This window comes from Lacerta agilis, chromosome 11 (assembly GCF_009819535.1).
Source record: "Lacerta agilis isolate rLacAgi1 chromosome 11, rLacAgi1.pri, whole genome shotgun sequence".
Taxonomy (NCBI): Eukaryota; Metazoa; Chordata; class Lepidosauria; order Squamata; family Lacertidae; genus Lacerta; species Lacerta agilis.
Window position 1 is genome coordinate 36,014,701 of NC_046322.1, and position 13,665 is coordinate 36,028,365.

The 13,665-nt window shown below is 43.9% G+C and overlaps 1 protein-coding gene across 1 annotated transcript; it reads right to left on the bottom strand.

The window, feature by feature from the left end:
- Window positions 1-4,665: 4,665 nt before the first annotated feature.
- LOC117055197 (glutaredoxin-1-like) lies at window positions 4,666-12,906 on the bottom strand. Its single transcript, XM_033164597.1, has 3 exons — window positions 12,631-12,906; window positions 7,582-7,694; window positions 4,666-4,943 (listed from the first exon to the last, which is right to left on the bottom strand). Exons 1-2 carry the CDS (start codon window positions 12,835-12,837, stop codon window positions 7,584-7,586), a joined length of 318 nt encoding a protein of 105 aa, XP_033020488.1. The 5' UTR covers window positions 12,838-12,906; the 3' UTR covers window positions 4,666-4,943; window positions 7,582-7,583.
- Between the last annotated feature and the right edge of the window lie 759 nt (window positions 12,907-13,665).

Genomic DNA, 13,665 nt, shown 5'->3' on the forward strand with positions numbered 1-13,665 from the left:
GTGGATCTCTTACTAGAAACTAATCTCCAGCAGCGTGGTTTTTATGGAGGCCATTAAAAAAAAAACACTTGCTGCATTTTGCAATACATTTTCCGCAGGTCAGCAGGGCAAGCATGACAGTTTCCCTTCTAAATGTCTAATGATTTGTTAAGTATGCAAGCACACAAAATAGGTTGTAATTCCTTACTTGCACTCTGTAATTGCATGTATTAGATACAACATTGCATATACTACAAACAAGCACAGCAACTCAAATGGATTTGATAATTTGTTGCAGTGATGTTGACAAGTAACCTTGGGAATAATGGAAGGAATTCATTGTTGTGCTAAGGCGATAGTTTTGTCATTTTGGCTTGCCAGACAGAATGGTACCCACCTCCTTTCCCTGTGTGCTGATCCAGGGGTTCTCACAAGTAAATTTTGGGGGCATGGAGTGGGGGGGAGGAGAAGAGGAAAACTCCAATGTGCAAGTGGAAGGCCTTGTGCTAGACTTCCGCTAATGTGACTCAGTCATTGAATTCCACCCGGGCTTGAACGTGTTTAAAATTAAGATTTATTGTAAACAATTTCTTCACTTGAAAGAGGATAGCCACACATAGGAGTTTGCTATAGATGTGCATTCTGCACTCAAAAAATTTAAACCCCTAATTCTGGCCTGCTATGGTGCAATGCTGTTTACAGCAGTAACTGCATATAACTGTGTGAGAGAAAAACAGAGCACTAGTATTGCAATATGGCAAGTATAGAAATTTAAGAAGCTTCCTGGAACTGAGGGGAACTACCGTAGTTAGGTTTTTTTTGGGGGGGGGGGTTAGGATTAGAAACCACATACGGTACACCTGTTTGTGTTCCTCGATGCTCATGCAGATGGTGTATGGCCCTAGCTGGATTAGGAAGAATGCATAGTTGAATCGGTTTAGAATTAGTATGAAGATATATGAATTAGTTTAGCTTGAAAATTAGCAAACCATGTTTTGGTTTTAATATATCAATTAACCGAGAAACTCTTGGGTAGCTTGATCTGCTGAATGAACCACAAAAAGGCAGAAAAGCTTCCAGGTTCCCTTACAGGCAAATGCATTGTAACATAATCTCTGCTCAGATAGTCAAATCCTGCCCTCCCATCTGCAAACACATGATAGCAACTTGTAACTTTCCTAAAGTTTCCCAAAGTGGTTTCATGGGGCAATTGATGTAAGTCTATTTTAGAAGACAGCTAGTAGATTTCACATTTCTAATTCTGCAATTATTTATTAATAAGCAGGTATTGTAAGTAGCATTCAAGAGAGTTCACACTGAAGGGATTACTTCGATGTCTATTTTTATTTAAATAATAATAATTTCTGATAACAGACTGTTATAATTTCTTAAAGTGAAATTATGAACATGGGCTAATGTCAAGCCAGCATGGAGGTGTATAGAGAGCCAACCTTAAGATACAAGAATCTTTGTTGTAGTCTTGTCACGTGGATGAGAGTGTTTGTAGCTCAAAGAAACACTTATTTTATTATGGCATGTGTTGGATATGTAATAATAATTTCACATGTTAGCTGGTGCTTAAAATTTACAAGATTTTAAATTTAATATTTAACTCAATAAAATGTTTCTACTAAGTGTTCATCTCATGTGCTTATTTATCCATTAAATAGATATATAAACTACACTCAGTGTGTATTTGATCATCTTTAGAAATGGGGGGGAGGGGAGAATCACTTTCATGGTAGATAAAGTCAAAGCTAACATATTCCACAGTAAATTTGTATTATATTGATACTTCATTGTGCCGCATACTAGGAGTGTGCACTGATTCAAACAAAACTTCCAAGACAATGCACTCACTTCAGAAAGATTAAGGTCTTATCTGAATCATAATGGATAGCCTCACCTGACCCAGATGTGTCATATAAATTACTTGCCAGCTGTACTTGCTCTGGTAACTTCCAGATTGGATTACTGCAATGTGCTTTACATGGGGCTGCCCTTGAAGACAATTCAGAAACTTCAAGGGTCCAAAATGCAGCAGCTTGATGACTATCTGGGATTCCATTTAGAATTCATATAACCCTCATTTTAAAATTGCCGCACTGGTCACCAGTTTGTTCCTGGGCCTAATTCTACACACTCACATTGGTGTTTAAAGTCATAAATGACCCAAATATCTGAAAGAGAGCCTCCATTCCTACAGATCCTCTTGGGTGTTAAGATTGGCAGTTTCACCAACTTCAGAAATAGAGACAATGCAAATGCAGGAGAGGGCTTTCTCAGTGGCAGCCCCTAAGTTGCAGAACTTGCTCCCTGCAGAGGTGCATTGAACACCACAATGATTCCGTTTTCACTGTGCTAAAGACATACCTATACCTTTGACAGTTTAAAATATTTTTATGGGACCAATCATGTAATGTATACTTGCTGCATCGAGAATTGTTTTACTTTCGTTTTTTATAATTTATAAACTGTGTCATGGTTTTCAACCGTTTCAAATGTTGCTGCAACCTGCCTTGGGACCTTATGGTTTGTAGGTACCGGTAGGTTGTTTCTATGATTTCCACCACAAGAATGACTTGCTGGTGTGCAACATAACACAGCAATCAGCCTTCAAAGTCCTGTTTTAGTTCTCCAGATGGAAATGGCCCAAGATGAAACAAAACAGCCTTATTCATATTCAAGGTTATTATACAACCATTATGTTACGTGCTGACATAAAAGAGCTTCAATTATGTTAAGACTCATATAATTGTACCTCAAGACAGCAACTTCAAAAATAAATAAATCTGCGATTGCACAACTTAGCAGCGTTCACAGAATAATGGCCTCTCCCTTTGACAACAAAGCACAAACTTCAATGGCATTCATGGGTGGAAAAATTAAGTCACCTTGCATTTTGTACGGCTGACAAGAAAATAGATTGCCACCAAGGTGTGTCAGACTTTCATCAGAGGCACCTGATATTTGCTAACGCTTTCCAATAACTTAACAATGCATGACTCAAAGGTATACATGCATAAGAGACCAGTGTTTCTGTGAGATCACAGCATAGGCTTATATATGGGAAAGCATGTGCAGAGCATTCCAGAGCTAGACTTTGGTGGCATTGTATGCTCCTCAGGATCCATGTGCATGCCCCCAAGGGATGGATCCTGTGTCTTCCCACTCAGTTCTTTGTCAGTTACAGCAATAGCATCAAGAAGGCATCTCAGGTAGGTTGATGAACGGTTGGCTAAGCGACAGTGACTGGCCCAAGCTCAGTCCGTGAGCTCGGTGGGGATTGGAATCCAAGTCTCCCTTGTACTGGAAACCAGAGTACACAGAAACCAGAGTACATGGAAATGCTGTTTACCTTCCCACCACAGCTGTACCTATTTATCTACTTGTGCTGGCTTGCTTTCAAACTGCTAGGTTGGAAGAAGCTGGGACAGAGCAACAGGAACTCATCACGTGGATTCGAACCACCAACCTTCTGATCGGTAATCCCAAGAGACTCAGTGATTTAGACCACAGTGCCATCCGTTGTGTAGGAAAATTAACTGTGTAGGGAATTAGTGGCATGGAGGGTGCTGTTGTTGTTTTCAAATACAGGGAAATATTCCGACACCGAACTCAACACCTTGCTGGACAGTGCTACCCCTGTACAAGCACAGGAGGCAACAAGTTGACTGATCACAGCCCTTAAATGCACAGGATTTAATTTCCTTCTCTGCTGTTGCATTCCTGGGTGGTATGGAGTTAAGTGACTGCATCCTCTAAATTCCACCAGTGTATTGTAAACAGAGATGAAGCTTTTTTCCAGAAAGTAATTGTGAAGGTCAAGAGAACAGCTGCTAAGTGCTTTGCCATCAAGCACTATTAAATCTAAACATTAACTTTTGTGGGCAGGCATTGTACAGATCCCCTGCCCAGAGGCCTAACAATCTAGGGCTCACTAGAAGGAAGAATGGAGAGTCATAAAATTTGAAGTATGCTGACTGATGCCCCACAAACAATGCCCAAATACACAGGAGACAAGAGTCCCAAAAAGCTGCTTTAGAATGCAGCTGTAGCAAATAAGAATGGTCCTAATTTTGAGGCAGGGATTGATGACTGAGAGGGAGATAGATACCTTGCGTTGTATCACTTAAATCCCTTTTATGATGGATGGCCCAATAATGTATGAGGATGGGCAGATACAAAGGGCTCCGTTATTCTCAGCCTGAAGGAGGACCAGCTAACTTTGAGAAGAGATTAACGGAGGGCAGGATGCAGATAAATGGAACCAAATTTGTACAAGGTGGAAAAGCCATGTGGCAATGTATGGACTCACCCATGTTGGAAGGAAATGAACAAAGCTAATGATATTCGTTGTATGAGAAGAAGTACAGCCTACAACAAAATGCTGCAGCATATTCAACTGCTAAGAACCCCAGACATTGCATTCCCTCTCCTGCTGGTTTTTCCATTCCTACTCTCCACAAATTAACTTGAATTCTGTGCCTCATGCAGCATGCTCAAACCTCCCTGGGATGTTTTCTGTGGCTCCCCCCAATCTGCAAACTTTGCAGTACTCCCAAGACCACTGATGCCTCCCCTATGTGCATGGATAGTGCTGTTTGGGCTAGGCAAGGTCCAGCTCTTGGAGAATGAAGATTGCTACCAGTGTATATATGCATATAAATTATATAATAAAACTCCTTCTTAGTACAAGCATTTTATTCCACTGCATCAGGTTCTGACTGTCCCCATGTTAACTAGCAGAGATGGTGCACACTAAAACATGCCAGAAGTTCCAGCCACATGCTCAGCAAAACCAGACAGTGACCAAAGCCTTCGACCATCATTACTCTACATTGAAAAGCACCATAAGGAACATAGTAGATGCAGGATAAAGTGAGAGGTAGGCAGCTGCGGTTTCATTTCCAGGAGATAGTGCCGTAGCATGAGGTAGTGCCGTCCTCTTGTCCATTGCTGCTCTGAAAATTAAAAAAGGGACACATTATGGACACTGGAAGGTTTCCATGAAATGACATTTGGCAGCTATAAAGATCTTGAGCAGTACTTTGGGAGAAAGCTTGGTTTCAAAAAATAAACCCATCGCCACTGAGACAATACTGGAAATGCAGTACAGTAGTTCTTCGGTTTTCGAATGTCTCTGCTGATGTACATTTCGGTTTTTGAACGCTGTAAACCCAGAAGTAAATGCTTCAGTTTTTGAACACGCCTCTGAAGTCGAACATGCCATGCAGCTTCCACTGAGTGCAAGATCCTGGGGCCTAGCTGTTGGCTATTTAGTTTTTGGTTTTCAAATGTTTCAGAACTTGAACGGTCTTCTGGAACGCATTACGTTTGAAAAGCGAGGTACCACTGTAGTTGAAAAAAGAACATTAAGTGCCCAATAACTGCCCTGGACTGTGCAAACCTATCCAAACTCTGTTTTCTGCACTCTCTCTGTTGGTGCAAAAGTGTACCAAGATGGTTCCACACCTTTGTAGGGCTCTCACTTCTTTGCACACTAGGAGCAGTTAGCAATTTTACTTCCTATTGCCTCCTGCAGTGAATGATGCCCCTGTGTTAAAAGCAGAGGCTTAAAGGTCACAATCACACCATACACTTAAAGCACATTGCTTCCAACAAAGTATCCTGGGAAATGTAGTTTGTTAAGTGTACTGGGGAACTGTATCTCTGTGAAAGGTAAACTACAATGCCCAGGAATCTTTGGGGAAAGCCATTGCTTTTATTATATGGCGTGGATGTAAGTGCAACTTGAACTGAGGCAATGACTACAGTTGGCAATAATTAGCACTTATTCTGCACCACAGGGTTAGAGCAAGTGACATGTAGCTGACTTGGAGGGTGAAGTCACTGCTCTGTGGGAATGAGAAAGGTTAACAGGGTCTGCAGAACATATTGAAAAGCTCCTTTCTCCAGCTGTTGCTTCCAGCATTCCAAAGCCAGACTCCCAGACAGAAGGTCATAGAGCAGACATGTCCAACAGGTAGATCATGATCTACCAGTAGATCACTGGATGTCTGTGGTAGATCACTGGCTCCCCGCCCCAAGGAAGCTTCACAACTTTGCCTCCCCTAAAAAAAGCTCAACAACTTTTCCCTGCACCCCTAAAAATGGGGCTTTCCTTCCTAACAAAAAGCTCAACAACTTTGACTTGAACCCCCCAAATGGGGGTAGATCACTGCCAGTTTTTAACTCTGAGTAGATCGCAGTCTCGTGGGAGTTGGCCACCCCTGTCATAGAGAATGCTTCCAAGGGCAACTGATCTGTGAAGCAGCTGTTCATTTCCAGAGATCAGGCATTTGCAAACCCCTGCATGTTTCCAACCCCATTATTTCAAGTGTCTAGGCGGCCTTCGGAAGAGCTGTATGCCTGGCCTAGAAAAAGTATCTCCCCCCCCCCCCGGCCTCTGGTATGCCTCTTTTCAACTAATACAATTCAGGAAATCGACCGCCCTACAATATCTAGCTGCAAGCAAGATGCTGGCAAGCCTCGTTTCTCTTCATCTGATGCAGCATGAGATGCCAACAAACGTTCTTGCCATTTTAAAGTTGCCTCCTCATTCCTGCAGCAAGATTCCTCTGTACATTTTGAAAATACTTTTGGAGCAAGCTTTTCTCAAAATATACCTCTGTGCAGATCAGGAATCCTTTATGCTGCTTGTGGGAGCAGCCAGTCACATGTTTCTGCTTTGTGTGCAAGGAGTTGCACTGGCAGCTACTTGAGCTATGCTCGTCTTCCCCAACCTGGTGCCCTCCTGATTTTTGTTTGTTTGTGATTTTTCTTTACTACAACTCCAGCCAGCACGGCCAACAACAACATTAGTTTTATTGGAGTCAAACAACATGTTATGCAAAGCATGCAGCTACGAATTTTTATTACGGTAATATGAAGCATGAAGGAATTGTAATGAGTGCCACAATGCATAGGGAAACAGAGTTTAAACCTTCCTTCCACCACCAGGACCACGACCAGAGTCCCTTCCTGTCACAGCAGCTTGCTTTATTAAAAAGCACCCAGCTATGGCTAATGGTTATATGGGGGTGCAGCTGCAGCAAGGGAGGGAAGGTTTAAATCTCCTCTCCCTATGCGCTACCTGATACAATTCCACCCACCCCAGTGCTAGAATCTCAGATATATATAACCTAGGCACCAAATGGCTCCTTAAACCAGGGTTACAGTCGCCAAAACAGAATGTCTAGTTGCCATTTGGGCACCAGACGGCTCAGAAGGCTGTCTTTTTCAACACAATGTTTTGGTTCCTGAAATTTGTTCCGATGGTGCAGATAAAATACCATGGATAGAATTCTAAAGCGTATGTTGTTGTTACTGTGTGAAAACAGGCAAGATCAGAGGACCTCCAGACAGGCTCCTCCAGATCTTGGAGATGTCAGGCGTCATCCTGGTATCTTCGTTTGGTCACAAGTGGCCAATGGCTGGTGAATTTTGAACGCTGCCACAGACCACTTAGTATTAAGCAAAACAAAACTCTAGATGTACTGCTCTTACGTATTGAATGTAACACATAGTTTGGCTCACAGGGTTGCATCTGCATTTCTTCCTCGTTCTCAAGTCGGCTGGATAGCATATCCAAACACTTACCTTCACAAGGCTCCGATCTTCTGCAAAATGGATTTAAGTTCTCCACTCCTATATAGAGCTTCCAGGTCTGTAAAGCCACCTATACACTTTTCTCCAATAAAGACACGAGGGACCTAGAAGAAGTAGTTAAAGTTGTTAGTTAGGATTACTCAGCAAAGAAAAAAGGGATTTTAGGAGCATAGTCTCCTAGGGAGGCAGGAGCTTAAAACAGAGCTATAAGAACGACAGCAAAATATAAATGGTAAGAGAGAGATGGCAGCTTGACTACTAAGTTAGAGGGATGAGGGTAGTGCAGGGCTGGAGAACTGGATCCGGCCAGCAGACCTGTTCCTTATCTCCCCTACCTTTATGGGTGAAATTTGACATGTGGGTGTGTCCAGACACTTGTCAATCACCCCATGTCACAATGACATTTGGCGATGGGGTGCTTTGAAGTACCGACAATTGTTAGGACTTGATAAGTGATACACAGGGCTTACATAGAATCCTGTGTGGTGCTTTGAAGTGCCAGGTAGCTGATAGTCAGAGTTCAAGGTGCAGAACAAGGCTCTTTGCAAGTCTTGACTGGCTACAGAGTTCCTCATGGAGCTCCCAAACAGTTGATCCCAGAGACCTTGAAGTGCAAAGGTCTGAGAGGCTGACAGGCACTTACTTGAAGTTCAGCTTTTCTCCTGTGCTCGTTATGGGGAACTCCGTAATGCAGTCGTTGCCAGCTGGTGCGTTCTGACTCTCAATCAGCTGACTCACAGTGACAACATGCCTCCCTTGCCAATGCGCAATCAGGAGTGCATTTTAAGGTTCCCAACTGGGCATTGGCAGCCACATCCCTACCTGGCCCTCACCTGACATCGTATGTTATGTCAGGTATGTGCAGCCAGAGGTGAAGCAACCTGCTCCAGTACCCAGAAGCTGTGCTCGTCCCAGGGCGTGTGGCGTGCATCTTGGGAGGGTACATTTCGTCACCCCTCCTTTGGAATGGTACCCAGTGTGCACCACCCCCCGCCCCCCCCTCAGAATACCCCTGCGTGCAACAGGTTGGTGTGGTAAGGAGGGAAAAAAAACACAGCCTCCCTGGACAAATCGGGACTCATGCCAGGCCTAATTAAGTATGTGGATCAGACCTTCCACGCTCCTGGGGTGAACAGGATTTCCATGTGCAAATCTGAAGACTCTGCCCCATCACTTAGGGTGCTAAAAGTTCCCAAGACAGTATACAGTGATGGCACCTCTTCCAATAATTTCTTCAATCTGCTTTTCTTCCATGCTGTGAATCGTGGGATAGAATGGCAAGCAAATGGAACAGAACAGCAGGGCAAAAGTCCTGCTAAGTCACATATGTATCTTGCAGGCCATGAAGACACATTCTTGCTCTGTGTGGTGCTGTAAATTTAAGGGCAAGCAATACTAGAGGCAGCTCATCTCCTGAGGGTGCAGAAAAGAGTGTTGTAACAAGAGCCATTGCAGCTGAATGTCAGGTAACAGGAAAGTTGAACATGTCAAATTTCCATCAGGTGCAGGTGTGATTTACCCTCCCTAGAATTATCCCATGCACTACGCCAAAGGTCACTGTGCCATAGGCCTTGGACTGCATCGCCCAGATTTGCATAACTTGCTTTTGCCAAGGAGGAAGTGCCTTCTTAGCACAAAGGATTCTCGTTGCAGCTTGCAGTAACTCCCAGAAGGCCCCTATCCAGAACATTTTAAGAAGACCAGTGAAATTATAAACTAGTCAGCCAAGGTAACAGGACACTTTTGTGCCTGCTGCCATTCTTGGCCTGAAGCTTGTGTATCAGGAGGTTTTACTCAACAAACATCTGTTCTCTGTTGCTCACCAGCACAGTACGAAGTGGATTTTAATCGGAGGTGCTATCAGTGCAATAATGTTAAGTTTAATTAGATATAGGTCCCCACAATACAACAGGCACAGTCCCTCCTTCCTTCTGAAGATCTGTGGTGCAAATCCCATTGAGGTGAATGGGATGGGCAACCACCCAACCATGCTTCTATACAGGTTCTGTTCATTTCAGTGGGGCTTGCAAACAGGAAATTCCCTGGGGATTTGGCTTCTACCGGCTCTCCAAGAAGAAACCTCTGAAATCAGACGAAAGGTCCTTCAGGATTCTGCTGCCACAGTGGCCTACCTATGGGAAGTCCCATAGAGGTAATATATACCCCATCATGAGTGATAGCCACCAAAAGCTCCATCTATAAATTTATCTAATTCCCCTTTTAAAGCCATTCAAGTTGGTAGCCAATTCCAGTTATGCACTATGTGAAGTGGTGCTCCCATTTGTCTGTCCTGAATCTTCCAACATTCATCTTCACTGGGTGACCCCAGAGAGAAGGAGACAAACTTTTTTTTTCTAAGCTAACAGCCCCCCAAATGTTACACTATAATTTGGATTCCTCTTTCTCTGATCCTTTCTCCATTTCTACAACATCCTTTTTCTTTTTTACAGATGAGGCAACCAAGACTGTATACAGTATACCCAGCTGCCCCACAGATTTGTATAGAGTTATTATGACATGCAGTTAAGTGCAGCTGTTCCTTTCCTTTACATCCAGCTCAGAAAGCGGAAACAGAAGTGCTGCCCATTAACTTTATGCATTATAGGCAGCCATTCAGGAGAAAAGGGCAGGGCCAGCAGAAATGTTGGCAACCCACCAACGGACTGTGCCAATTATCACCATGACTGACACACCATGCGCTTCATTTACAACTGGGGTGGCTCCAAGAAGCTGTTGGGACTCTAAATTCCCATCAGGTCTAGCCAGCTTAGCTGATGGTCAGGGATGATGGGAGATGGAATCCAGTAACAAAAGGAGAGCCACTGAGGTAGAAATTCTGAAAACCTGTGGTCAGAGAAGCCAGCTTCATATACACAAGGGTATGGACTGAACACAAAACTCACAGACTCTTCTTTGCCTTGCAATGCATGACTGAATAGAAGTCTGACTAAGTGAGAATTCCAAAAAGGGAATTCCAAATGGGATTTTCCTCCCTTACCAAACACCCTGCCCTGTTAAGAAATCTGAATTCCCTAAAGCGGCCGTGCTCCAGGCATGTTGCTCATCTTGAAAAGTTTGAAGGAAGCAGCTGCATTACCTAAGTTTCACAAAGGGAAGAAGCGGCACAGGAAGGCAGACTTTCTGGCTTCTCTATTACAACATGAGAATGAGCTTGTTACGTCTTAACTTACATTATAGTTGCCACATGTTCTTCTGCAAATAGTAGTTGTCTATCAGGCTGCTAGTCCGGTCCACCCCTGGAGGGATTGGTTTTAAGTACAGTAGGCTACTTAAAATACTGAAATATTTCAATTTCTGTGTACACTAGTTACAATATATTTCAAAAGATTCATACCTTACTAGTTATGTTTCAAAAGACTCATGTCTTACTAGGTACAACGTTTCAAAAAACCCACTTCTTAATAGTTATGTTTCAAAAGACTTGCATGTTACATTGTGTCTTACAAAAATCTCTCTCTGTCACCTATAGAAGAATTCTGGGAACTGTTCCAGAAGATGCACATTGTTGCTGTGAGTGTCAAGAATGATTTATCTTACCCATCACATCTCATGAGACACTTGCTTTCATATATCATCGTCGTCATCGTCATCATCATTTATATACTGCTTGATTGTGAGAAAACTGAAAGCAGTTTACATGTGCCTACATGTTTTTATTTTTTTTAAGGACCGTTTGGACTCTTAAATCCCACAATGGAAAAAAAGTAGAGCGGTATGGTGTGTTAGCTTGCTAACCCCATCATAGCCTAAATGAGCATGACCTGGGACCCATCTGCACTGCACATTTAAAGTGTTTTCAAACCCCTATCGAACAGTAATGTCTTTCCCCAAAGAACCCTGGAAACCATAGTTTTTAAAGGCTGCTGAGAATTTTTGGGAGACACCTGGTCTCCTCATAGAGTTAACAGTTTCTGGAGATCCCAGGGAAGAGGGATCTGTTGTTAAATTACTGTAGGATAGGCACGTCCAACAGGTAAATTGTGATCTACCGGTAGATCACTGAATGTCTGTGGTAGATCACTGGTAGATCACTGGCTCCCCCCAAGAAGCTCAACAACTGTGGCTCTCCTAAAAATGCTCAGCGTTTTTGCCCTGCACCCCAAAAAGCGGGGCTTTCCTCCTCCCTAAAAATAGCTCAACAACACTGACATGAATCCCCCCAAAGGGGGTAGATCACTGCCAGTTTTTAACTCTGAGTAGATCACAGTCCCTTGGGAGTTGGCCACCCCTGCTGTAGGAGTTGCAGCTCTGTGAGGGGAACAGGGGTTTCCTAACAACTCTCAGCAAATCCCTATGTAGCTCACCCCCCCCACCCCAACTTCAGGTGAGCTACAAGCAAAAAAACAAAAAACAAACCCTCACAAGGACATATGAAGGGCTTCCCTGGAAGAAGTAAAGCTGGGTAGCAGAAGTGGCCCTTAAGTAACAAGGGGGGGCCACCTCCGCTACCCAACTTTGCTTCTATCCTATCCTCACCCCCAGATGCAGCTTGAGGCAGAGCACACGATTTCCCCCACCCCAATGTATTCACACAACAACCCTATCAGGTAGGTAACAAACACAAAAGACGCCCCATGGGTCATACCAAAAGTCTCTACAGTCCACTGTCCTGCTTCTCACAGAAAGCGGCTCAGGTGGGGATGGATGGGCGTTAACTCAAGATTCCCGCAACCCTCTCGTCATTACATCGCAGCAACACTGAGCGCAACGGTATCCAAAGACAGGCGCTCTTTTCCGCACAAAGTAGCCCCCAGGGATCCATTGAGAGCTCGGAAGCTTTTGCAAGGGATTTTGCTCAAGGCGGGGTCATTTCCTGAGCCATGTGTAAAAGACCTCTAATGCTGCTGTCCACATGTTGGAGAGCTTTTTTCCCAAGTGATGGAGGACGGGCGGGGAGCCACTTCCTACGGTGGGAGGGGGGGGATCTAAAGAGAAATGCACGGCTAGAAAGTAGAAAAAAGCATATTGCTTTGCTTCTCCCTCGCGCGCAAGAATTAGGATTATTGAAAGGAAACTCACTGTTCTGGCCCCCGTTATCTCCAAAAGATAGTCCTGGATAGCAGACATGTCGCTTCGGGTGGTGAGATCCACATACTCCAAGTGCCCAGGCTTGAGATGAAGTCCTTCCAGGAGCTTCACAGCGTCGTGGCAGTAAGGACAGCCCGACTTCCCGAATACAACCACCTTATCAGCTTTCAGCTTGCTGCTGACGAATTGCTGGGCCATTCTGGGACCTTTGCCGCCTCGCCACAAGCAGCCGCGTGCAACTGGAAGATTGTAGCAGCTCCCAGTGCGTTGTGTGCTCTTTTATGAGTTACAGCCGTCGCTCCTCCTTTAAGGGACAACACCCTGTAGGAGGAGCCCTCTCCCTCTCTTATCTGCGGCTTTCTTAAAAAAAAAAAATGTCAGAAAGGACTATGAACGGTTGCCCAGTGGAAGCGTTATGGTCTGTATTCCCTACACAAGCTGCTGGTAAATAATTTGCTGGCGCGCCCTTAGTCTATTTTGGACTGAAGTCGCTTGCTTCATAGCATTTGCATGGCCTTTATTTGTTTTTGGATAGAAGAGTCTTCATTGCAGCAGTCAAACTTGCTTCTTGAGGTGCAACTCCTACAGAACAGCTTGAGACCAACTTCCAAGTAAATATGCATAGTTTTCTGTGGGATTGAAAGGCAGGATAGAAATCCCTCTAATGGAATCGGAAGGGACCCTGAGGATCATTTAGTCCAACCCCCTGCAATGCAGGGGGAATCGAACCTGCAACCTTGGCATTATCGGCACCGTGGTCTAACCAACCAAATAAAATGTTGGTCTGCGACAGAAAGTCATGCCTCTTCTTCCCTGGTGACATTGGCATTGTATTTACTGGCTCTGCTGGGCTTGTTCATGTGACAAAATAGCTGCAGAGCTGGAAGCAACAGGTGCTTCAATACAATGCACTTTCAAAGCCTGAAATCCTAAACTAGCGTGGCCAGGTGCAAAAGAAGACGGGGCTCTTGTGCAAATAATAAATAAATAAATAAATAAATAAATAAATCACCATACAGTGTATTT

What these genes read in the sequence shown, in the direction of transcription:
- LOC117055197 (XM_033164597.1), bottom strand. Translation starts at nt 12,837, where the DNA reads ATGGCCCAGCAATTCGTCAGCAGCAAGCTGAAAGCTGATAAGGTGGTT. An exon ending in AGATAACGGGGGCCAGAACA is followed by an intron (nt 7,695 to 12,630) that starts GTGAGTTTCCTT and finishes TACTTCTTCTAG; the next exon opens with GTCCCTCGTGTCTTTATTGG.